This window comes from Cervus elaphus, chromosome 30 (assembly GCF_910594005.1).
Source record: "Cervus elaphus chromosome 30, mCerEla1.1, whole genome shotgun sequence".
Taxonomy (NCBI): Eukaryota; Metazoa; Chordata; class Mammalia; order Artiodactyla; family Cervidae; genus Cervus; species Cervus elaphus.
In genome coordinates, this window is record NC_057844.1 from 48,104,136 (window position 1) to 48,131,667 (window position 27,532).

Here is a 27,532-nt window from a genome sequence, read left to right on the forward strand (position 1 = left end):
ATTTTTTTAAAAAACGTTTTAGTTTGTATTGGGTTATAGCCAATAAATGATGTGACAGTCTGAAATGAACAGCGAAGGGACTCAGCCACATGTATACATGTATCCATTCTCCCCCAAATTCCCCTCCCATCCAGGCTGCCACATAGCACTGAGCAGAATTCTCTGTGCTACACAGTAGGTCCTTGTTGGTTCAGAAAATCTGGTAGGTCAGTGAACTAGGCTTACATACTATAGGAACATACATAGTTAAGAGGAAAAATAAACCACATCCCAGGTCTCTACCAGTGAAAATTTTACAACTACCATCCTCTAGCATCCAGAAAGTTACACCAACCCCAAGTTGGAAGTTCTTGCCACTGCACTCACCCAAAAGACAGCCGGCCCAGCCTGGTCCATTCTACATCTCTCTACAGGGGGGTGCAGCTCACTGGCCAAAGTCCTGTTAACTGCAAGAGAGTCTAGGAACTGCAAGGTGTTATGGCTTCCTTTTTCCTTTTGGTAAAAGATTCTATAAGGGGAGCTGAAATCACAATATGGGAAGCTAACAGAAAGTCAAGATGATAAACACAAGACGTCAGATGATTGCAAAGGGGCCTCTACACACAATGGTCATTCCCAAACAATGTCAGCTACATAAAGGAAGGTCACATCATGTAGGTACAATTTCACTGCATTTGGGGACAATTTACTCTTTCCTAACAAAGGCCTTAGGTCTCATAATGGCAAGATGTTGTGCAAGGCATAAAGATGATAATTCATGTAATTCAAGAACTAATATCATCAATTACTTGGTGACTTTTTCCCCAACAATTTCAGAATGCTATATAGCATAATGAGATACGTCATTTTTCCTATAAGAAAAAGCAAAAGATATTAATTAACAAAACCAGCCACATTATGTATCATGTACTATTTCTGCCTCTTATAGTTAGTTCTCCTGTACTTCCATAGAAGAATCATTTTCCAAGACAACTGAAATTTTGAAGGGTGACAACATAATTTTATCTCTGTGGAAACAGGAGTTTGAAATAAAATGCTTTATTTAAGTATTCACTAGAAAAGAGTTAGCTTTGGTTAACAAAACAGAAAGTAATTTTTGAATCATTATTCCTTTAACTATCATGGCCATATATATTTCTGAATAACACTTCAATTGCTTTCTACAGTAATGATTGTTTCTAGTTTTTTATTTTTAAGGAAAGTTAATTACAAACAATGAGATACAGTATTTCTGAGTAAAGTTCAAGAATACAGAACTAAAGACTTATTTTTAAATGCAAATTATGCATAAAGGTAGCTATTAATAACACAAAATCAATATATTATTTCTATTGTATAAACATAAATTCACAGTACCATTTTTTAATTGATAATGGAGTCACATGAAACAAAGTAACTCTAGAGCATCATCAATGTTCAGTTTTTCCAAAATCCACGTGAATAAATGAACATCTATTTTACTTTACATATACAAATTATTTTACTTGATGAAATTAAGGAGAAATTCAGATGAACAACAATCCCAAGAGCAGTTGCTTCTTACATTAATTACTTAATACATAGGATACTATGTTAAGGATTATGTATATAGTTTCACTATTCTAGCTGAATTCTAATACCCTTTACTATCCCTGAATTTAAATACATAGGAAAATGTTCCCCATCCTTCTCAGAAACATTCCTGTCAATCAAAAACACTGCACAGAAATGTGAATATACTCCAAGGACAACAACCCAAAGAGGACAAAGACAAAATTTCCACTTTTATGTATTTATGAAATGTTGATGTGGAAATCAGAAGTCACCATGGCAAATAAAATTTGGTGGGAGGGAAAAGAGAGCAAATTGAGAGCAAGGTGAACGGAAAGTGATAACATCATATTTTATGACTTGATATAATAGACATTAAGGGTTTTACCATGTAATTGATATTTATTTACCATATTAATAATTATGTGTAGGAAAATCATGGCCCTTTGCAAAATAGTTGATGGGCAAAGAATCAATACATTTTCAGCAAGACAAAAGTTTTTAGTGAGTACAAGATTGACTGAGGGGAAAATTTATGATCTTGTACATGAACAGGTTATACATGTGGGCATAAAAATGAATTCCAGACAGTCAGCTTCCTAAAATGTACCCACAGGCTCTGCACTATTCATAGAAAATACTTTACACTCCAAACAATTTGCCTCTTTATTTTCTTCAGCAAATATCATAATATATTGATTTTTTTAATGTTTTTAAAAAAGTTTTTTGTCTTTTGACTGTGCCATGTGGTATGTGAGATCTCAGCTTTGTGACCAGGGATGGAACCTGAATTCCCTGCATTGGAAGCACAGAGACTCAACTACTATACCACCAGGGAAGTCCCCGATGAATCATTTTTAAAGGGCTTCAATACCTTGTATGACGTGAATCTTTACATGACGTGAATAACTTGAAGTGACCCAGGAGACTTATTCTACTACCCTGCTATAACTGATTTAGCCAAGGGAGGTTTGAGGTTTTAAACCCACAGGTGCATTAATTTCTTTCAAGTTGAAAGTAAAAAATATATAACCTAGGTAAAAAAAAAAAAATTTAAGAAGAGTACATTCTTTATCTTAAGTTTAAAGAACAATAAGACTGTCTTGTTTAGTAGATACAGGATTTAAGACTATATCACTCATCATCTGCATGGCTTTATTGAAAAGACATAATTAATTAAGAGTATAACAATGAAATTGCAAAGTTGGAAACAGAATTGGTCATGGAGACTGTGAGTCATCTGAACATCACAGCTCATTTATGATTGACAAGAAGTACGTATTTCTTAATTAAGAAAACTCTCTGACAAAATGCCCTTAAGACAATAAAATGGACTGACCAGATCACAGAGACACAATCCTTTTTCCATAGGCCACAGACACGACCACTCAGCAACATGTGAAACTGATCAAACCTGCCACCAGGTTGAATATGCTTTGGTAGCAAAGCATAGATTTTCCTCAGTGATGACACTGACATAATTTGTAAAGCAATAAAAAAAAAAAAAAGCAACTGTTGACATCCTTATGTTGTTACTTATTTATGAAATTCTACATTCTCAAAATACCAGGACAGGGAGACAGAGTTTTCAAGAAGGTGAATCTAATATGTGCTGTCAGCTCTGCTCAATTTCTTGATTTCTGAAATTGATTCACACAGTGAAACAAAATTTTTCCACTGTGATGAGCAGGGAATATTTTTGCACGTTTTTACCGACGATTAAATTGTTGAAACCATTATATTAAAACATATACTATGCAATCAAGTATTTTTAATCCTCTCCTCTTCGACAACCTCATCAGAGTGAAAGTGAAAGTCACTCAGCCCTCTCTGACTCCTTGCAACCCCATGGACAATACAGGCCATGGAATTCTCCAGGCCAGAATACTGGAATGGATAGCCCTTCCCTTCTCCAGGGGATCTTACCAACCCAGAGATCAAACCCAAGTCTCCCACATTGCAGGCAGATTCTTTACCAACTGAGGCACCAGGGAAGCCCAAAAATACTGGAGTGGGGAGCGCATTCCTTCTCCACTGGATCTTCCCGACCGAGGAATCAAACCCGGGTCTCCTGCATTGCAGGTGGATTCTTTATCAGCTGAGCTAAGGTTAAAGAGAGATTCCAAGGGTTCATATTTATTTCAGGCTACTGTGTACAAAGGCCACAGAACCTCTGTTGGTGAATGTGCATTTATTGGGGTAGTGAACTAAAACTTTTCATAAGATCTGCTAAAATTTTTCTTAAACATTAATATTGTAGTAGAAATTATTTGAACTCAGATAATATGAAATGTGATCACTAATTATAATACTATCTAAGACAGCTTGCAATAGTGAAAAGACTCAGATTCAGAATACATAAACTCCAAGTACATCCCTTTTACTCACTAATGGTATCTCTGACGCAAGCTATCTCTGCAATTTTATTTACTAATCGGGATAATGCTATATTGACTCAAGGGTTTACTATGGTAAAAAACCAATTTGGACTGTTAGGCCCTCTAAAAACTGACTTTCTTACCATTATGAAATGTTCTATTTTACCTCCGGTTTCTAAGTCCATTTTATCTCATATTAATATGGGCACCATGTCTGCTTTATGATTTGATGTATATATACATGATACATCTTTTCATATCCTTTTACTTTTTGTTTAAAAGGAGGTCTATTACAAAATTATTAATTCCCTAAAAGAAAACCTCTCACACGCTAGTAAAATAATACTCAAATTCTCCAAGCCAGGCTTCAGCAATATGTGAACTGTGAACTTCCAGATGTTCAAGCAGTTTTTAGAAAAGGCAGAGGAACCAGAGATCAAATTGCCAACATCCGCTAGATCATCAAAAAAGCAAGAGAGTTCCAGAAAAACATCTATTTTTGCTTCATTGACTATGCCAAAGTCTTTGACTGTGCAGATCACCAAAAAACTGTGGAAAATTCTGAAGGAGATGGGAATACCAGACCACCTGACCTGCCTCCTGAGATATCTGTATGCAGGTCAGGAAGCAACAGTTAGAACTGGACATGGAACAACAGATTGGTTCCAAATAGGAAAAGGAGTACGTCAAGGCTGTATATTGTCACCCTGCTTATCTAACATATATGCAGAGTATATCATGAGAAACGTTGGACTGGATGAAGCACAAACTGGAATCAAGATTGCCGGGAGAAATATCAGTAACTTCAGATATGCAGATGACACCACCCTTATGGCAGAAAGTGAAAAACAAAAGAGTCTCTTGATGAAAGTGAATGAGCAGGGTGAAAAAGTTGGCTGAAAGCTCAACATTCAGAAAACTAACATCATGGCATCTGGTCCCATCACTTCACGGCAAATAGATGGGGAAACAGTGGAAACAGTGTCAGACTTTATTTTTCTGGGCTCCAAAAATCACTGCAGATGATGACTGCAGCCATGAAATTAAAAGACACTTACTCCTTGGAAGGAAAGTTATGACCAACCTAGACAGCATATTAAAAAGCAGAGACATTACTTTGCCAACAAAGGGCCATCTAGTCAAGGCTATGGTTTTTCCAGTGCTCATGTATGGATATGAGAGTTGGACTATAAAGAAAGTTGAGGACCAAAGAATTGATGTTTTTGAACCGTGGTGTTGGGGAATACTCTTGAGAGTCCCTTGAACAGCAAGGAGATCCAACCAGTCCATCCTAAAAGAAATCAGTCCTGGGTGTTCATCGAAAGGACTGATGTTGAAGCTGAAACTCCAATACTTTGGCCACCTGATGCGAAGAGCTGACTCACTTGAAAAGACCCTGATGTTGGGAAAGATTGAAGGCGGGAGGAGAAGGGGATGACAGAGGATGAGATGGTTGGATGGCATCACTGACTCAATGGACATAAGTTTGGGTGAACTCCGGGAGTTGGTGATGGACAGGGAGGCCTGGAGAGCTGCGATCCAAGGGGTCACAAAGAGTCGGACACAACTGAGCAACTGAACTGAACTGAAAAGAAAACATTCTAAACTATAACAGTTTTTATTTCATGGCAGTGTGATCATGCCTTTTATTTTACTCTTGGTTTTTTATACACAAAATTTTCAATGATGAAAATGTTTTCAGATGTTAAGAGTTCCATTCCTGATCTGAGTGATCCACAGGACTGAGATGACTTAACTATTAAAACTGATCCTTGAACAATATAGGACCTCTTATACACGAATTGTTTTCAACAGTAAATACTGCACGGTCCACCTTGGTTGAGGCTTCCCTTATAGCTCAGTCAGTAAAGAATCTGCCTGCAGTGCAGGAGACTCGGGTTCGATTCCTGGGTCCGGAAGATCCTGTGGAGAAGGAAATAGCAACCCACTCCAGTATTCGTGCCTGGAAAATCCCACAGACAGAGGAACCTGGCAGTAGTTAAAGTCCAAGGGGTCACAAGAGTCAGACACAACTTAGCGACTAAACCACCACCAACTTGGTTGAATCTGTGGATGTGAAACACAAACATGGAGGAACCTTGAATATGGAGGGCTGAATATAAACTATAATTATATATCCAACTAGCGTAGAGGGTTGATACTCCTAACCTTTACATGTCTCTCAACTGGAACCTCACTTTTCATATACAACTTAGTTCTCTAGTCAGAAGAAGAGTTTTGTCAAAGCCAACATTTGCTTAGGAAGTAGCCACTGTAAATAAATATAGGACCATTTATTCACACAGAGTAACTTTTAAAAACTCACTTTCCATTTGAACTACCTAAAGCAATTTCTGCTTAATTTCTTCTTTAGCCATTGAGTTCAGTAATTCATACTAGCTCTTCCAAGAACTGTTCCACTCGTGGCCATCCTGGATGAATGACAAGTTGGAATCAAGACTTCCAAGAGAAGTATCAATAACCTCAGATACGCAGATGACATATGTCCACCCTGATGGCAGAAAGTGAAGAAGAACTAGACCCTCTTGATGAAAGTGAAAGAGGAGAGTGAAAAAGTTGGCTTAAAACTCAACATTCAAAAAACTAAGATCATGGCATCAGTCCCATCACTTCACGGCAAATAGATGGGCAAACAGTGGAAACAGTGACAGACTTTATTTTCTTGGGCTCCAAAATCACTACAGCTGGTGACTGCAGCCATCAAATTAAAAAATGCTTTCTCCTTGGAAGAAAAGTTATGACCAACCTAGACAGCATATTAAAAAGCAGAGACATTACTTTGTCGACAAAGGTCCGTCTAGTCAAGGCTATGGTTTTTCCAGTGGTCGTGTACAGATGTGAGAGTTGGAACACAGAGAAAGCTGAGCGACAAAGGTTTGATGAGTTTGAACTGTGGGGTTGGAGAGGACTCTTGAGAGTCCCCTGGACAGTGAGAAGATCAGTAGAGTCAATCCTAAAGGAGATCAGTCCTGAATATTCATTGGAAGGACTGATGCTGTGCTGATACTCTGGCCACCTTATATGAAGAACTGACTCATTGGAAAAGACCCTGATGCTGGGAAAGACTGAAGGCAGGAGAAGGAGACAATAGAGGATGAGATCATTGGATGGCATCACCGACTCGATGGACATGAGTTTGCAGAAGCTCCAGGAGGTGGTGGTGGACAGGGAAGTCTGGTGTGCTGCAGTCCATGGGGTTGCAATAGTTGGGCACAGCTAAGCATCTGAACTGAACTGGTTTTTTCCTTGCCATCCTCTCCACACAGGCAGATCACTACTTAGCCAAACCCTTAAGGGGACCAGTTTAAAGATCCCCAGAGCCCTCTCTCTGTACAGCTACTATCTTTCTGTTATTGTTCACTTTAAAATTGGCTGCCTTGACCTCTCCAAATTCCAAACCCTGCCTGCTTACCTCAGTGTGACTGCCGGGTCCTCTCTGTTTGGCTCCAGGAGGTTGAGGCAAGAGTCAATCACATACTTCGTCCTCCCACTCCCAGAGATTACAGACTATAACTTCCTGTTGTCCACTAGGTAAAAAACATTTCATATATTTTGTATGGTTTTCTAATGTTTACAGTAAGAGGTTGATACCCATAGCAGTTAATCTCTCACAGTCAAGAAAAAAAGTCCTCCAAGGGCTAAATGAGATATTTTTGTGAGACACTTAGAGACTATGCATCAGTTTGTAAACATTAGCACAAGAAAACACACCCAGATGTAGAGAAATACACACCTCATGCTCCAGATTTTTTTTTTTCCTTATTCTCCCACAACGACAAGTACATGAAGGAGAACATCATCATTCAGAAGCTGAAATATTTTGGAAAGGTTAATTTTCCCCCAAGCAAAATTCCCAAAAGACTCAGAGCATGAGTTTGCTTTAAAAATGTGCTCCTTTTTACAAAGCACTGACCCTATGCAGACGCAAATAACGCTTGAAAAGAACAGCACTTCACATTCTCCGCAACTAATGAGACTGCAGTTAGAACCAGTCATCTGTGGATACAGAGAACCATCGCCGCACAGAGGGTCAGGGTGTCTGGGTGGCGGGCAAAAAGGAATGAAGCTGAAGGGAAAAAGTACATTGCTAATGGGAAAGAGGAGGGCAGAATTATCAACTTCATAGCTTTGCCCAGGGCAGGCCCCGAGGGAAGGGATTAGGCTGCCAGCTATATTTCCCTTGGGTGCTATCTGTAATTACTATCACAGCTCATTGATTTTCAATTCTTTCTATTAATACATTTATTGGCCATTCTGACATTATTAAAAATCAGTCCAACTCTGCTTCTATAGTGGAAGAGAGCTCTTCCCTAAAATGTGAGTTTTCTAAGAATAGGTATTTTTTTTCCTGCTTTTTTTTTTTAAAACGGTCTTCTCATATTAGCAATAACCCAGCTTCTGCCTATGTTTTTCTTTGAAGCCAGGTAGTGACATGCAAAGATTTGACTAGAGATCAAAAGATCTCAAGTAGTGGGTCATCAGAGAATATTAAATGATAAGCAAATTCATATGTCTAATATAATTCTGCCAATTTACTAGCTATGCTGGCGCCTGTTCCCACAGTAGGGGAGGTAATAATGAGGTGCTGCTGAAGGGTAATGCAAGTGGCATTTTTATAATGCTTTCTCGTCTCTTCTGATGAAGTCATTAAAGTAACACTGTCTTACTAAGCTTTGACACACAAATGTATATTAAATCTTTTATGTTAAATTAAACATAGTGGTTTACTGAGGAAAAGGAAGCTAGATGTGTTGTTGAGTGTGTTTTCTTTTCCTCTAAAACCACTCAGTTCTAATGTAACTGCCAATCTCTAATCTAGGTTCAACTACAGTGAGGGTCCCTTGGACTGCAGGGAGATCAAACCAGTCAATCCTAAAGGAAATCAACCCTGAATATTCATTGGAAGGACTGATGCTGACGCTCCAATGCTTTGGTCACCTCATGCAAAGAGCTGATTCACTGGAAAAGACCCTGATGCTGGGAACGACTGAGGGCAGCAGGAGAAGGGGGTGACAAGAGGATGAGATGGCTGGATGGCATCTTTGATGCCATCAATGGACATGAGTTTGAGCAAACTCCAGGACCTATTGGAGGATAGGGAAGCTGGCATGCTGCAGTCCATGGGATCACAAAGAGTTGGACATGACTTAGCAACTAAACAGCAATAACAACACTTGCACCTGTTTCCATTTGTTTATTAAACCTAAGGACTGGGGGCTTTTCCAGAAAGGCACCTGTCTCCAAATCCTCTCAGTTCTAAAGTATGACTCTGGCTCCTACTTACAACAAACAACATCTGCATTGATCACTCTTTGCTGAGCCCTGCCAATCAACTCCTTGTGCTGGGAGGATGAAGAATAACAAGAAACATAAAGCATGAGCTCTGCTCTTAAGGAAGCGGCAACATAGTCACCTTAAAGGCATGAGTCAGTCCTCTGTGACACAGAAATACCTCCAACACCTTGCTATGGATGTCCTGAAGAACGGTGTACAAAAGCTACTCCAGAGAAAAGACCATTATTCTCTTTTGTCCTAACTCTAAAATGAGGGCACTCAGGAATCTCTGGTCCAACCAGGGCTGATGCTCTCTGGTAGGAAACCATGAAGGATATAATGGAATGTATCTCTCCTCTGCGGCCACACCTGTCCCCTTCCCAGCTCCCGGGCTGTGGTCTGTATAAAATAGACATGAAAGCCTACTGTTAGCACAGGGAACTCGGTGCTCTGCGGTGACCTAAACGGGAAGGAAATCCAAAAAAGAGGGGACATATGTGTATGTACAGCTGAATCACTTTGCTGAATAGTAGAAACTAGCACAGCACTGTAAAGCGAATATACTCCTTTTTTGTTTGTTTTTTTTTTTAATGGGCAGAACATCCAATCTCCTCCTCTCTCTCAGCCACTCTCTCACCACCCACTGGTCAGAACTGCACCTGCCTGGACAAGAGGAGAGAGAGGAGGAGAAACCAAGAGCAGAGGAGGGACTCTGCTCCACCCCCGTGGAAGACTCCTCAGGTCTTAGAACATGAAGAAAGAAGGTGACTGAATGAGAAGTGATTCCTGCCTGTCCCCCTCTGACGCCTGTGCACCTACTATGTATCTGTCATATTTTCATTGAGAGCTTTTAAAAAATCTCAAACGTATATACAATCAGGCAGAACAGTTAAACAAGCCCCCCTGTACCCACTGCCCAGCTTCACTAATGATGAAATCATGACCACTCTTATTATATCTCTAACTCCACTCATCCACCCTCCCATTTTGTTTTGCAGCAAATCCCAGATGTTGAATCATTTCATCTGTAAAATCATCAATAACCATCTTTAAAGAAGGCGAACCCAGAGTTCCTTTTTTAAGAAGTTATGGTCAAATACAATTATCACACCAAATGGTGATATCACTTTTGTCTTAAAATAATAATTGATGGCTGCATTCATTCTGTATTTCTACAAGATAATATCTGACCAGAATTTGAAACATTTTTCCAAACACGCTTGAATAGAAATTAAAATGAAAAAGAACGCTTCTGATTTGAGATTTACTTAAATCTTCTCAGGATTATAAACTAAGGCAGATGTTGAAATCGCTCCTCAATAACTATGAGGACTGCAGAAATGGAAAGTGAAGCAATGGGGCCCTTTCTAATTGTGTTTTTCCTCAAAAGGAGAACATTCGGTGAGCATCCACCACATGTGGGCAGGCTCCTTCCTGTGAGGCTAGATGGTCTGCTTCACTTCCCAGGTGAGGATGACTAGGTGGACAGAGACCGGAGGCCAAAGGGGCCCACAGAGCAGGCCCCCGGCTAAGGAAGCATCTGAACGCAGGCCTGTCTCACCGTAAAGTCAGTGCATTTCTGCTTTCACATACAGGCATTTTCATCGCAGTATCACTTTTAGATTCATAATTAAAAATGCTTTCTCTCATTCCTGCCTGCAATGCAGGAAACCGGGGTTCGATCCCTGGGTAAGGAAAATCCTCTGGAGAAGGAAATGGCAACCCACACCAGTATTCTTGCCCGGAGAATCCCATGGACAGAGGAGCCTGTCGGACTATGGTCCATGGGGTCACAAAGAGTTGGACACCACTGAGCAACTAACAGTTTCACTTTCTTTCACATCATGCCTATTAACAGAATTAAAGACGGTCAGGCTGAATTTGGAAGGCCTCATCTCAACACCCCCGCTGCACAGATGAAGACACAGAGGCCTGGAGGTAGGCAGTTCCTTGCCAATGCCATTCCAGCTGGGGAGCTGCAGGGCCACGAATAAAATCACGTTTTATGTCTTTGAGGTGGTGCCCGTTCTCTGCATACAGCCTTATCTCTAGGTGTAATAGTTCCAGAATTCCTCCTCCTGCTTTAGTCCTGGGCTCAGTAACACATTAGAATATTCAAAGGCTGACAGCATTTGGGCAGCTCTTGTCCCAGAAGAACACAAGCACCAAAGGTCACAGACAAAGTCAGCCCCCACTCCACGCTGGACCCCTGGAGTATATCACAGGAGCACGTGACCTTGCCATGGACCACACGGCAGCATGTGATGAACTACCAGTGAGCCTGGAGAAAACTGAAGTCCCATTTCAGGAGACTGGAATAATGAGCGACCTCAATACAACTAACCACTTTTCTGGTGGCTCAGATGGTAAAGAATCTGTCTGCAATGCAGGAGACCCGGGTTCAATGCCTGGGTCGGGAAGATCCCCTGGAGAAGGGCCTGGCTACCCACTCCAGTATTCTTGCCTGGAGAATCCCCATGGACAAAGGGGCCTGGCGGGCTAAAAAGCAGAGTCAGACATGACTGAGCAACTAACACTTTCACTTTCAAGGGTTCCAAACAGAAGGGAGACACGCAGAAGTGGTTTGAATGAGCCACCCTTATCTATCCAGTTAACATGGGTGCAAGATGAAGACTGTCACCAATGGCAATCTCTTATTTTCAATGCTTATCTTTATGTTCACAACAACCTTACAAGGTAGACGGAGCAGCTTTATAACTAGCTGTTGACTGATTTCATATTTTGCATTATGCCAGTTAAAATGCCTGGAGGAGCTACATAGACCATGTATTTACCCAGTGCCAGAACTACAAGAAAAAGGCAAAAAATAGTTCTTGCTCTTTAAGGGCTTATAATCTAATTGAAGAGATGGGACCACATACACACATCATAAAACTATTAAGGAGATGAGGCAAGGCAGCCAGAACTTTTCCGAGAGTGAACTGAGTGGCCAACTTTGGCCTGTTCCACGATCTTTCTTTAAGCTCTAAAATGAGCTCATCCGGCCCTGAATTCCTTGGAGGGGTGGGGGCACATGCAGAGACCAGCTGACAGTTGGAGACCTAAGGGGCTATTTATAGCAAGAAAGAGAGAAGGAACAGATGCCTTCATGGCGCCTGAGACAGGAGGTCCATGAACAGTAGCAGATCTCACAATGCTGCCTACAGCCTGGAAGGCAGGTTCACTTTCCTTGTCCTAAACACTGATGGAAAAGTCTTAAAACTAGGTTTCCTGAGTGATTACAGAAACCCACCAACACACAAGCTTCAGCCTTTCCATTCACTGCTATGATGCATAGGTACATTTCTATAATTTTGTTCACTGCAACATCTCATTTTCAAAAGCCCATAATCATATGTGTGATGATTTTAATTTCACTAATATATTTACATTTTATTATGGAGAATCAAACTTCAACCAGACTTTAATACTCAATAAGGAAAGAGTTCTGTAACATGGAAATCATGTTTAGAATCTAGCACTCCTTATCTTAAAATAGTTCTGAGATTCTGAAATTCCACATTATTATCACCCATCCTATCATCCTCAGTGAAATACTTCAGTAAAGGAACCAAAATTAAAGTTCACTAAATTGCTGATAAGATCTCTTTAAAGGGGAGTTGACTTAAAAGTATTACAAATGACTAAATACAATTAATTAATTATACTCTATAAATAATCAGTCACAATACAATTCATTAAATAGTGTGGTGTGCTTCTCTTAAAGTTTTATTGTCAAAGAGAATGCAGTTATATCTGCCACGTACTTAAGAAAAGTACATATACTGCTAAGAAAAAGAATAAATTCAGCTTCTATTCCCCTCCAACTTACAAAATCTAAATTAGGGCTAAAATATCAACATCAGTCTCATTCACAAGGAGAAAAATTGATTTTAATGAATTAAGTAAAACCGAGAACTTACAACTTTTCCTGTCCCTATTTGAGGACCAAAAAATACTTTCTATAAATAATGTGACACGAGTTACTTATGCACGCTGTAAAACCCCTGGGAATACTGGCTTTTGTTTTTTATGTACTTAAATCTTTCGTGCAAGCCTTACTTTAAAATTGGAAAATGACAGTAAAGGGGAGAGAAGTGCCTAGATGTTCTTAAAGATTTCCAAGCCTGTGACAACAGTGCTCTATACTGGCTCCGACTAGTAGCCCTGGTAATATATTCTAACTGGTCTTCTGTACATACAGTATATTTTGGGGTTTTCTGCCTTCCTTCAACATGTATGACTTGAACAGATTTGCTGCTATTCAAGTTGAGGAACATATTGTGAAATAAAAGCAACGCTGTGAAATATACTATTTTCACTTTTCCATCAGGCTGTCTTCTCCAAATGAGATGTTATGGTTTGTATGTTTTGTTAAACGTAGGCCGTGTAGAAATGTATTTTATTAAACTGATGTTAATGTATTTAGATTAAGAAAACAGAACCGTGAAAAAATAAAACACATTCTACTGTGGTTAAGCTAAACAATAAAGGCAAAAAACTGGAGGATTTAACATGCTGAGTATCAGGCTAGAAAATCCAGGTGAACACATGACTTTTCCTGAAGGTTTGTTTAAAATTAGAAAACAATTATTAATAACTGACATATAGTCTTTTCTTTCACCATGGCTTACTGCTTCAATCTCTGGGTATCAGTCATTACATCACATAGAGAACTGTGGGGTTGTATTTTTGGTTGACATACTCCACAATGCTCACTTCAGAGCTCCCTAGTCTACACTGAACATAAAGATGAAACGAAATCCTCTACATGATGGGAGTCTGTTTCAGACACTGGCTTATACAGAAGAGAAATTTTTTATTATGAAAAGCCACACAGCCTGGCACAGAGTGCTCAAGAATGGGGCGTTACTGGAAGACCCTCTAAATGCAACCCTCAAGATCATTGCCCTTGACTGTCCTCATTATGAAATCCTTTTGCTATACCAACATCCTAACCTCCTGAACAGGGTCCCAGAAGAACTCATGCACACTGATTTTTTTAACTATGAGATTTTACTCACACTTAAAATATCTTTTGATTGTTCAATTATAAAACATTGCTAAGGTTTTGCTTTGATCTTGATTTAAATAAAGGATACATAAATAAGAATAAATATTTAACTGATGTCCTTTTTTTTTTGGTCATAAGTACTTGCTCTGTAATGCTAGCTTAATAAGATATATAGACTGTGCTTTCTCCCTTAAACAATAAAAGGTGGTCAGACACACATTGTCCTGGGGATGGTTTTCACAAGTGAACCTATTAATATAATTAGCCTCCAACTAATAAAATTTTTTTCACATTAAAAAAAAAAAAGAATAGATGAGAAAAAAAAAAAACAGTTCTATAATCTGAATAAATAAATAAATAAATGTTAACAATTATAAAATCACCCACATCCTTATTAAAAAGAAAAAGCTAGCTCTGCTCTTAAGTCTTCATACCCTCAGTAGCCATAAACTGTCATTTGGCTATGTTATGGTTCAACAAGCTTTCTTTTCCCTTTATGTGCTTTTTGAACTCACTGACCTAAAATTTCATCAACTCTAAGAAAGGGTAAACACAAATGTCAAAAGAGAAGTCCATCCAACAAACAATAAACCTTCCCCTACCTGTACTCTGCAATTTCCTGACTTGGTAAGAACCCATCTATACTGACATTGAGGTTATAGTCTCATTTTACTTTGTTAATACTTCCCCCATGCTCTGGATTTTTATACTTTCCAAAACATGCATCCATTTAAACAAAGCCATATGGTCACTATGTCTTTCTAAATTTAGGAAGCTATCTTTTGTAAGTTAGTAAAGTTCTGAGGTTGTATATGGGTAAGAATCACCCACCGTCTCAGAGGATTGTTACTCAAGAGACAAAAGCTGAAGCAAGTGAAAAATCAGAAGTGTTCTGCAAGCCTCAAAACACTCTGGACATGAATGCCTGCCAGGGTCTGAGAGAAAAGGGGGTGGGGTGTCGTCAGAAACTTCCGCTTACCCCTTGCTCAGATTCCAAAAGCTCTGTTTTGACTCTGACTGCCGGCATCCCATCAAGCATTAACATTCTGTTCTCGAAGGTGTTGATATTCTGAGAATAAAAAAAAAAGGGAGAGAGGGAAGTTCAGCTATAAAGTGTTCAATGGAGGACATCTGGTAGAATCTGCCATCACTGTAGCACATTTAGTACCGCTAACCTAATTTTTAACAATATAGTATAATTAAATGAGAATACCCGCACCACCAATTATCCCCCCATTCTGAACTTTCATTAGAAATAATGACCAAGAACTTGAATTAATCAGTCTGATTCTCTGACCTCTGGGTTGCAGGTCAGATGATAATAAACTGGAGTGAGGAAACCTTACATTAATTTATATGGGGCCGGAATAATTCATCAAGCTTTTGCAAATAGTGGAAGGAAATGCAAGGCGAGTTTCTTTCTTCCTTTAGCTTTGGAGGTTGTACTGCATACAGAAATCCATAAAGAACAAAACAGATCACAATAATTTATATACTCTCATATTCCTGTCAAAGTCTAAATAATTTTAAAAGCAAGAAAATATAATACTAGACAGTTAATTCTGGTGTTCTGGCATACCTGACGCAATGAAAATTTCTACCTATCAACCTCAAACATCTCCGAAAACAACTAATGTAACTTGGATTAAGAATGAATTCTTAAGCTGAAATCATAATCAAAGAATAAACAACAATTTGTTTTCTGTTCTTGTGTGTGTTTGGCTCCATTTGCCACCTCTTGAAAGGAAAACCTTACTTCTATGTGGTTCAACAGAATTTCCAACAACATTTATAAAAAGATTAAATCAAGGTTATCTTTGACTAATTCCCACGACTTTGGGGATTTTCTGAAGTCAATAACCTACGAAGAGAGTCATAAAGCCACACATCAGTTTTGCTTCAGGCCAAAATCAGGCTCATGTTTTAAAATGTTGAGAATGCCAACTTTACTCTCAAATACTGATTAAACCCAGAAATTAAAATCACTAAGTTTGATTGAATTTTTAGGATAGTTTCTTTGCTTGGTTATAGAATGTAACCATGACACTTCAGTGGTCTTACTAAAGGAAAAAAGACATTTTCTAAATGTTTGCCTACATGGTGACAAAGGTTAAAATCACTTCTAAACCATCGAGTTTTCCCCATTCATAGAGTTGATTTTCTCCCCAGCAGACAGTTAAATAAAAACTCCCACTTCAACACATCATAAATTAAATGCTTTTATTACCAAATAATACCAACAGAGCGCAGCATGGTGAAGCTCTAAATATTTCTCCCATTTCTTGACTCTCTTTTTTGTTTAACAAAAATACTCTAAGAAATAAAATGTATGGAGCCACTCATGACAAATATTTGCTCAAAGAAACCAACAGCAAGAAGAAAAAAGCAAATTTACACTAAAGCTAACTAATAAGCATTCAGAAATTCCATGCTACCTAGTTTGTTAGGGAATAAAAAGAAAATTACTGTCATGTTCCTCTCTTAGAAAAGTACAATATTATTAACACTGGTAGGATACTTTTTTTAATGTTTGCTTTTGATTTGTCCCTATCTTGGAGGGATTTTCACACCCTCATGGCTTAGAATAGGAGGAAATCTGGTGTTAACTGGTGAGCTCAGTGCATTTGTTCCAAGCTTAAAATCCTTTCAGGGAGGCTGATGGATTGCTTACACATCGGGCATGGATCTCAAATCCCAATGGAGCACTTGCTTCCACGGTTGGAAGTGGCCAGCTGGGCTTGCCTCCTCTCAGCCTCAGGGAAGCCTAGGAAGGAGGTACCCAACCCTCCAGTGCCCAGTCTTTCAGAGCAGTCAGGAATTTGCCCTAACGAAGCTTCTGGGAGGCTGTTTGGCTGGTAGACAATGAAGGATGAGTTGATACAGTTTCCTACCCCGGAGGAGGTCTTGCCCAGGTGGAAAGCGAAGAAGATGCCTTGCAAAGAAAGGGGAAAGACAAAGAACGATTCTGGAAAGGCAGGTTTAATGAACTGTTAGAATCTGATTAGAGGCTAATGTCCCTTTTAGTGCTTTGTACCAATTTACAGCTGATATACTTCAGCTGTTTTCCTGGCTGGCTGTGATCAACTCATTCTTTTTTTTTAAAAAAGGCAAGCTAACCAGAGTCTTTGAAGTTAAAAACAGATAAATCATAAAAACCTGACTGGGTTCATATTCCATTGAGTACATTTAAATATCACTGCATTTGCAATATCATTTGTGTTGCTGCTGTTGTACTAAAATAATTCTAGATGTGTTAAAGACACGATTACATTTCAGTTTCATGTAAAAGTCAACAAAAATCCAATACATTTTCCAAAAAACTTTCTTTTTAAATAAAGTTTGCCCTGCAAATATTTCTCTTCCCCTGGTTTTTCCAGGATCAGCCAAAGCACAGCCATAATAAACATCATAAATAACACTGTTCACAGCTAAGGAACCAATCTTTAAGAAACTCTTGCAACTAATACAGATTCAATCCATACATATGCCTGAAAGTTAGACTATACACACATGAAGGATATTAATCTCTGCATTCATGATTCTAACCTTGTTTAGCACAAAGAGAAACACACATATTCCATGCATCACACCATATTCCAGACCATCCAACAAGGTGTATGGTTTTTATAAAGCACATGATAATTCTACAGCATTAAGAGTACAATCCTTGGAACAAAACACAATAAATAGATTTATCTCTCTAAGCTAAAATCAGATACATACAGTCTCAATTGACTGCAGACTTTAAATATATAACAAACTGTAATAATTTGAAATTGCTGTCAAACATATCTTGCCATGATCTTGATCAAAATGCATTTACAGGAGAATCCAATTGCCCGATTGAGTCCCCAGAGGAAAATAAAATTACAGTCATCAATTTTAGCAACATGGTACTCTTTATGTTGTGACAAACTTTGTGATATTATATAACCCTATATAATTTATGTGCACATGTTTATGTTCATGCACACATCTATATACCTATGCTACTTATTTCATATGAGTAAACTGTATCAATTATAGCCAAATTTACCATCAGATTAGCTGACTGTTGATCAGTTACATGTGCACTGGATCAGAATGGTACTCTGGACAGTCGTACCTGCCAAATAAGATTTGGCGCTTAGCAGTCCAGCTGATACTAGTTCTCCCAGTCAAAGGAGGTATAAACCAACAGTGCTCAATCCTGGCATCTCATAGTATTCTGAATGGAACATGGAGGAAGGAAAAAAAAAGGATGCTTACTGATAATCTCTCATAAAAAACAGAGAACAAGGATGACTTTCCAAGTCAACTACTACAATCTGGAGTGGTAGATTGGAATCCTCCAGTTCCCAGAATGCAGGTCTCCTCCACTCCCTCCTCCAGAATATGGGTTATCCAGTTTGGACAATTTAAGTAATAAAGAACAAACTAGTCAACATTCAATAAATCTAATTTTTAAACCAGGTTTCCCTTCATAAGCCAAAAATATCTACTGAGATTTGTTGTGATTTTTCAAGATGCAGGACATATTCATTTAAACATGCTTCCATCATGAATCTCCAATGTTTGGCTAGAGGTACTGTTGAAGAAGACTCTTGAGAGTCCCTTGAACTGCAAGGAGATCCAACCAGTCCATCCTATAGGAGATCAGTCCTGGGTGTTCATTGGAAGGACTGATGCTGAAGCTGAAACTCCAATACTTTGGCCACCTCATGCAAAGAGTTGACTCCTTGGAAAAGACCCTGATGCTGGAAGGGATTGGGGGCAGGAGGAGAACGGGACAATAGAGGATGAGATGGCTGGATGGCATCACCAACTCGATGGACATGAGTTTGAGTAAACTCCGGGAATTGGTGATGGACAGGGAGGCCTGGCATGCTGTGATTCATGGGGTTGCAAAGAGTCGGACGCAACTGAACTGAACTGAATGAGAAATATGAATTGCCCCCACCCATGCCCATGTTACATTCAACAGTGATCAAAGGGACATAGTAGCAATTCAGGATGCATGCACCAAATTGGTGGAGGTACGTTCAAAAAAGATTCTGAAGAGTTTATAATGCAAACATGCATGCGTGTGTGCTAAGTCGTTTCAGTTGTGTATGAATCTTTGAGACCCTGTAGACTGTAGCCGGCCGAGCTCCTCTGTCCATGCGATTCTCCAGGTAAGAACACAGGAGTGGGCTGCCATGCTCTCCTCCAGCAGATCTCTGCGACTAAGGGATGGAATCCGCGACTCTTAGGTCTCCTGCACTGGCAGGCAGGTTCTCTACCACTAGCACCACCTTGGAAGCCCTAACGCGAACATACCAACTGGTGAAAAGCATCACCCTTTGACTACTTTTTGGGGCTTCCCAGATAGCTCAGACAGTAAAGAATCTGCCTGCAATGCAGGAAACCTGGGTTCAACCCCAGGGTTGGAAAGATCCCCTAGAGAAGGGAACAGCTACCCACTCCAGTATTCTGGCCTGGAGAATTCCATAGAAAAAGGAGCCTCACGGCTACAGTCCATGGGGTTGCAAAGAGCCAGACATGACTGAGTGACTTTCACTTTCTTATAAGAAAAGCAAAAGTATCAGATTATAAGGAAATTGGACTTTGCTAAAAAACCATTTCATAGAAAAGTCAATCACCACCCTTTTTGACCCAATTCTAACATAACAACAAAATCAATGGTAACAACTTTTTTCAAGCCTTTATGCCATTCAACCAATAGGTCATTTCTTCAGAGAAGACATTAATTGTTTGATCCAACTCCCAAATTTTGGCTGAAATCCAAGAGAATGAGTGAATTTTTGCTCTTTGTAAGGATCAACACATCTCAGAGATTAGAATACTGTCCAGTCAAGGCTTCCATTATCTGCTGTTATGCAACAACTATCATTGTACTATTATTAATATCTTGGTAACACACACAATGGGCTTTCCCGGTGGCTCAGCCATGAAGAATCTGCCTGCTGAGACTCAGGGAAACATGATCAATCCCTGGGTTGGGAAGGCCCCCTGGAGGAGAGCATGGCAACCCACTCCAGAAATCTTGCCTGGAGAATCCCATGGACAGAAGAGCCTGGCGGGCTGCAGTCCATGGGTCACAAAGAGACACAACTAAGCAACTAAACAACAACAAGCAAACAAATAATAACACCTATTTGCATATCTACTGTGGACTAGACCCTGTGCTAAGAGATTTGTACTCATTTAGTCCTTATAGTAAACCAAGAGGTAAAGACTGTTATCAGAAGATGAGGCATTTGAGACACAATGAGGTTAAACCGTCCAAGGTGACACAACTAGTAATTGGTGCAGCTTGATTGCAAATCAACTGAGCCTGAGTCCGAGCTAAGCTCCCATCCACTACACTCCTCTCTCCCTCTCCTTCTCACTTCCTCTTTCTCTGTGCACACATGCTCACAGGCAACCCTCATCAACACGGGAAAAGACACGAGCCCCTTACTGAAGGCCCCAACAGAGGAACTCCTGAATCTCCGTCAATGGTTCCTCTCAGGGCTGAGTTGATTCAGTCACTGAACAAATGGGACGTGCAACTTCCAATCATCAACGAAGTATCAACATTTTGGGGAATAACAATAAGAATTCAAATAAGTCACTGGTATCAAAGCTATTCCACATTTTCTTCTTTAAATCAATCTTTCAACATATTTACTTGGCCTACTACGATTATATATTCCTATCGTAGAAACATCTCATAATTAATTCAGTCAGTCCCATCCTGAATTCAACATCCAGAAAAATCTATGGTAATCTCATCTGCTACCTGTTTTGAAAACAGTCATATCCTCGATGGCTCATTCAATGTTTTCACAATAGTTTCAGGCACTTAAGATGATATAGGAACTCCGTCTTCTACCTTTTACATTCAAGAGACATACATTTGGGCCTCATATATAATTTATAATCACTTAAAGTATAAAAGTTTATTTTTTAAGCTCACATAGCCTCAACACTGGTAAATCAATTTTGTAGTGGGCATACACATAATCAGAGTAGCTCCAGTGGTACAAAATAAACACTAGTTCATATGTAGACTGCCACTCTGGCCCACTTTCATTTTTCATTGCTTTGCAGCATGGCAGAGTGGATGTCACATTAATGACCATATTTAACTGGGACCACTAGCAGTCAAACTATAGACACACTGGGACTCACAACTTAAATCCCCTTCAGTGGTTTCAATGATCCATATATACATTTTCCTTAAATATCTGTCTTCAGTCTCAAAAACAAAACCCTTCCATAATCACCTCACACTGAAACATGGAATTGTGTCTTTCTTAAGAACTGGTAAAACTGCACACGCAATGCAGTAACTTGTATTTTCCTGATAGCAAGAATCACTGTTTTCTATGTTGGTAAAGGGTCGGGAAGATCCCCGGGAGGAGGGCATGACCACCCCTTCAGTATTATTGCCTGGAGAATCCCATGGACAGAGGAGCCTGGCTACAGTCCACAGGGTTGCAAAGAGCTGGGCACAACTGAAGTGACTTAGTACACAGCACAAAGTGTTAAATTATTGATAGACAGTTTACACTAAAATTTTTAGAAACGTCATCTGAGCACTTAAATTTCCACCCCAGCATTAATACAAACTATAATAAAACTTATTATGTCATTCATATTCTGAATTATTTGGTCATGAGTTGATCAAATCTCTCCTTAAACAGGCAGTGAGGGTCTCTGCTACAGCCAAGTTATTTCATTCTATCCAAGCCATGTCTGTGAACCATGAGGCACTACAAGAGATAATGGGGCAAAGTCAGGGACTAGAGAATAGAAACAAGTGAAACACAGTGAAACACAGCCACAATACAACTCCAGGGTCTCATAATTTCAAAAAGTAATTATGTAACAACTACAATACCTATAAACACATATATAGAAACAAGTATAATAACAAGACAAAGTACCATTTACTGAGCATTTATGTACCAAGGGTTGTTTCAGGTGCTTTATATTATCATTCATTCATTCAAAAAACACCGAGTACTAGGCACTGTTGAGATATTTAGGAAACATCGGTGAACAAAAGAGGAAGTTTTATAGAGTTCCATTCTAGTCATTTAGTCTCCCAACAATTTTTTTTTAACTATGTGCATATTAGACAAGAAAATTCAGGTTCAGAGAGATTAAGCCATCTGTCCAAGGTTACGAAAATGATCACTAGTCTATATCTGAGACTAATATCTATTTTCTACTGCTACCTGGGATAGAGATTCTTAACTACTGGGTGCTTTGACACTGGCTTCAAAGCTTCATGAGCCCAGCAGTATCTCAGTCACTCTGGCTAATGTCCTTCAGGCTGTTCCATCAAAAGGCTGAGAACCAGGACTACAGTGGGAGGAGCAAGGCAAAGGCGGGCTGATCATGGATACACTGAAGGGAGATGATGTTAAGGTCATTCTGAAGTCTGTGTGTGTGTGTGTGTGTGTGTATGCGTGCACGCGCGCGCGTGTGTGCATGTGTGTGTGCACGCGTGTTTGCATGTGTGCGCACGTGTGCTTGCGTGTGTGTGCGCGCACACATGTGTGCACACGTGTGTGTGTGTTCACTCAGCCGGATACACTGAAGGGAGATGATGTTAAGGTCATTCTGAAGTCCTTACGTGTGTGTGTGTGTGTGTGTGTGTTCAGTCACTCAGCCGTGTCTGAAGGTTTACCTTGTTCTAGAACAAGTACCTCGAACCAATCATCCGATGTGCCTCTAACCAGTTACCCAACCTTGTTTTCCACCATTCTGCTCAGGTTACACCTCAACCAGGTCAAATATGCTGGTCCTCCAAGTCTCCGTATATTCGATTCCATCTTTGTGTTCCATCTCTAGCTGACAAATTCCTTATCTGCTATTACACCAGAATGTAAGTTCCAGGATGACCATGACTTTGTCTTTTTGTTCATAAGAGTATGCCTATCCCCAGGTTTATATGTGTATCTAACAGGTGGCTCGATGGTAAGGAACCTGGTTGCCAATGCAGGAGATACAAGAGACGTGGGTTCAATCCCTGTGTCAGGAAGATCCTCTGGAGTAGGAAATGGCAACCAACTTCAGTGTTCTTGCCTGGGAAATTCCATGGACAGAGGAGGCTGGTGGCCTAGAGTCCATCGGGTAGCAAAGAGTCGGACACGGCTGAGTGACTGAGCCACACACAAACAATACATAGTACTTGCTCAGTAAATGTTTGTTGAGCTAATGAAAAGAATAAATGTAAATAAATCTAAAATCATTTCATGCCCAGAGTTCATCTGACCCAGGTGATAACTGTTGAGAAACAGATGGGAACAGGTTCATGTGTGCTCAGTCGTGTCTGACTCTTTGCAACCCCATGGGCTTTAGCCTGCCAGCCTCCTCTGTCCATGGAATTTTCCAGGCAAGAATACTGGAGTAGGTTGCCATTTCTTTCTCCAGATGGGAAAAAGAGCATAAGCAATGAAGGACAATGAAAGTCTCATATTTGTGAAGAATATTAACAGATTTCGTGTGGCTGGAACATCATGTGGTTCACTGGAAAAGAAACTAGAGGTAAGAGCAAATAAGAAACTTGGTGTTAACTGGCAAATGGTCTTATATGGTATGGTAATTCACTGAAAAGTGTTTTTTAGTGACTGCAGTGTGCTAGTTGAAAGAAGCCTAAGTGAATGAGAGAAAGACTTCTGGTCTTAAGAAAACTGGAGGTAAGTGAGGAAGAAATGTGTTTGGGCAACACACAACAGGTGGCGAGGCATCATGAAACAAAAGCATAATATGTTTAACGTTTGTGTTTGGAAAGCTAGCACTGGACTTGCTTTGGAAGATGGCTTATATACATATAGAATTTGATGCAAAGGAAGTAGCCACAGGCTACTGCAGTAACTCAGGGGAGAGGTGGTGAGGTCTTGACTCAACGCAGTGGCAGTGGGAATGAGGAGGAGGAAGATTCTTTGAGAGAGAGTTTACAGGAAGAAGGAACAGCTTTGGATGACTGACAAGGAAGAGGAAATATGGGGAGAGAGGCAGCAGAAATGTTAAGAATGGCACTGGTTTTCTACACTGTACATGAAGCATGAGGCAGGAAGTCCAGTAGGAAAAGCCAAACATGCCATAAAGATTTCAACATCCCGTAAAGGACCTACTACACTCTGGGATACATGAATATTTGGGTATACTGTTTAATTTGCATACATTTTTGCTTACTCAGGAATCTGTTACACATTGAAGAAAATGTCTCACAAGCTGAGTATGTTTGAATATTATAATAGATATTAGTAGAGTTAAATTTATTCAAACATGGGTTTGGTTAAAATAAGGGGAAAAAACTATATAAAGAAGTCATCTCGTAAGATTATATATTCAAGACAAGAATTAACTATGTCCTTACTTTCACTTTTTTCCTGGGATTTAGTGTTTTACAGACTTTCATGGTTATCAAAACTTAGAACAAAATAGGTATTTGCCAAAGTATGAGTTTAAGAGTACTATATATTAACGTATTCATCACCACTTTCCTTTATGAAAAGTCATTTGGACAGTAATGAAAAAAATGCAGAACACTGAACAGAATATGCAATGAAATAACATCACTGGTCCTCTGTCCCTAGGGACAATGAAGATTACTATCAAAAATTAAGTCATTTATTTTCTGTAGGAAACAAAGGAAATGACTATTAACCTGTATCTCCACCTTTCCTGACCTACAGTGATGTCAAATGGGTCCTTATCAAACCCAAAATGGATTATCTTATTAAAACATGAGCTGCTGAGTGCTTGTCTCTGGTATAGCCTGAAGAAACAGCACTGAAGAATTGGGAATATGCAAAAAAAAAATCTGAGGAAAAACAAAAATACAAGTTAACTTTTTTTTTCCCCCGTTAGAACTATTCTAATGAAAACAAAAAGAAACAATCAACCACAAGGGTCTCCACAGTGGCCAGAAAAATACATAAACTTATAAACCAGGTCTTATATTTACTGCCTTATTAAACATATTATTGGGTTAAGATTTTGTAACAAATATCTCACATTCCTTGAAAACCCTAGTATGTTTGAAAAAAGTAAAGCTAAAACAAATGACCTTTACAGTTTATTTTATCTAAGAAGGATTGTCAAAGCATGTAAAAGCTCTATGTAGTGTTTGTCATGTTACTAAAAGGTGAAACAAAAATAATTGCTTTTAAAGGATTATATCAAAAATACAATGGTGCAACCACTGCATCGCCTGGACAATCATGTAAGACACATCACTGGAAAGGTCGTTCCTCTCTTTCTCAAAACTCTAGGTCCAGGGAAGGCAATGGAGAAAGACATCACTAGTTAGCTACCAAAGGCAAAATACATAGGCTCAACCCAAAATTTAATCTGTCAGTTCCAGGTACATCCACCTCTAGCCGTTATCTCTCCAGATTCTTCAAACAATGTTTTCAGTTGTAATAATGATGATATCAAATTCCGTACTAATTTGACATTTTTACTGGTAATGCTCTTACACATCTACTTTCACTTTATCTAATTTCATCTCCAAGAATTCTGACTACTGCACCTTTCACTTTTTTAAAAAGCATTCTATCTTCCAGGTCTGTGTTTTTTTTCTGTAGACTTTAAACAATTATACAGAAGTGTAAGTTAGAAGATTGCCCAAAATACAGGCCCAGGAACACATTTCCTGGGTTATGATGTTCTCATGGTTTCAGTTTTCTTACCTGTAAAATACAGATAACAGTCTACTTCACAGATTTTAAGGTTTCATTGAGATCATGCATACCAGATACTTTAGCACAAAGCATTTTAACAGTTAGTTAATATTAAGGAATTTTAATTAGTAGTAGCAGTTATACTATTACACCCATTCTACTAAACTCTGCAGAGCCCTCATGGTTTTATGTGTATGATTTCTCTATATGAACTACTATATAACTAGAATGAAAATGGCAGATTTGATAAAAGTACGATTAATAGGAATGCATGAAAGATTAATCTACACATTTAATATATATTTCTCATGATGAACAGCAACAGTGAACTATTTTATCAGCTTTAAACTGTGAGGATGAACACCAATAACAGAGACACAGCTCACCTCGCCACAGGCATCTCAATGAAGACGTTTAGTATTCTCCAACTGCTGGGCACAACCATGTAGTGTCTGATAGCCCTTCCTAGCAATCAAATGTTATCTGATGCAGTGCTCAAAGCCTTTTCTTATGGTTCTCCTTCACGTCATTACCCAGAAACACATTATTTTAAAGAAAGATATTTACAACTACAACATATTCTCTGTAGGAGAACAAACCTACAGAGTACCCTGTAATTTGAGCTGTGGAAAACTTACACTAAGTTATTTGAGGAAACCAGAACTACATAGGAAACAAAAATCCAACTGGCCGCAAGTTTAAAATCTGTCTGTGTTTCAGGGCAACATGAAGCCAGGGATATTCACACCTCCATGCCGTCACCCAGGCTGCTGTCATCTTGAATGCCCCTCCCCCACCTCCGCATGTCCTTTTATCACTCATCTTTATGCCACATTAGAATTTCTATAAAGGCTGTGTGAAACAGTGTGTGTGTGTGTATGTAGATAAATAAAATCTAGGGTTACTGTCCCTATAAAACAGTACTTTTAAAGTTCTAAAATGCAACACAAAAGGAAAATCAGAAAAGAGACAAAAGTTTACTCAACAGAACTCTGAAATATACTTTTTATTAAGGAATTATGTAACTGTATGGCATTTGTTTAGGCCTTGTTACTTCCTCCAACCTCTTAATAACCAGCACCCACAAAACCGGAAGCAGTACAATTTTGAATCTGTGTAACACACTGTCCCCTTCATGGATCACAGCCTTGTCAAGGCGAAGGGGCTTGCATAATTCAATGAAGCTATGAGCCATGCCACGCAGGACCACCCAAGACGGACAGGTCATACTGAAGAGTTCTGAGAAAATGCGGTCCACTGTGAGGAGGAAATGTCAACCCACTCCAGAATTCTTGCCTGAAAAACCCCACGGACAGTAAGAAAAGGCAAAAAGAAATGAAACTGGAAGATGAGCTCCCCAGGTCAAAAGGCGTCCTATATCGAATTGGGGAAGAATGAACTGCAATTACTAACAGCTCCAACAAGAATAAAGTGGCTGGGTCAAGGCTCAGTCATGGATGTGCCTGGTGGTGAAAGTAAAGTCCAATGCTGTAAAGAATAATATTGCATAGGAACCTGAATGTTAGGTCCATGAATCAAGGTAAATTGGAAGTAGTCAGGCAGTAGATGGCAAGACTGAACATGGTCATCTTAGGAATCAGTGAACTCAAATGGACAGGAATGGGCGAATTGAATTCGATGACCATTAC

The 27,532-nt window shown here is 39.3% G+C and overlaps 1 protein-coding gene across 6 annotated transcripts in view; it reads right to left on the bottom strand.

Moving 5' to 3' along the window:
- KLF12 (Kruppel like factor 12) overlaps positions 1–27,532 on the bottom strand; it is a 511,104-nt gene that overhangs the window by 256,402 nt on the left and 227,170 nt on the right. For all 6 annotated transcript variants that reach the window (XM_043891644.1, XM_043891648.1, XM_043891649.1 and 3 more), the window contains one exon: positions 15,197–15,286. In XM_043891644.1, the coding sequence (XP_043747579.1) occupies positions 15,197–15,286 (90 nt within the window). The remainder of the gene's footprint in view (positions 1–15,196; positions 15,287–27,532) is intronic.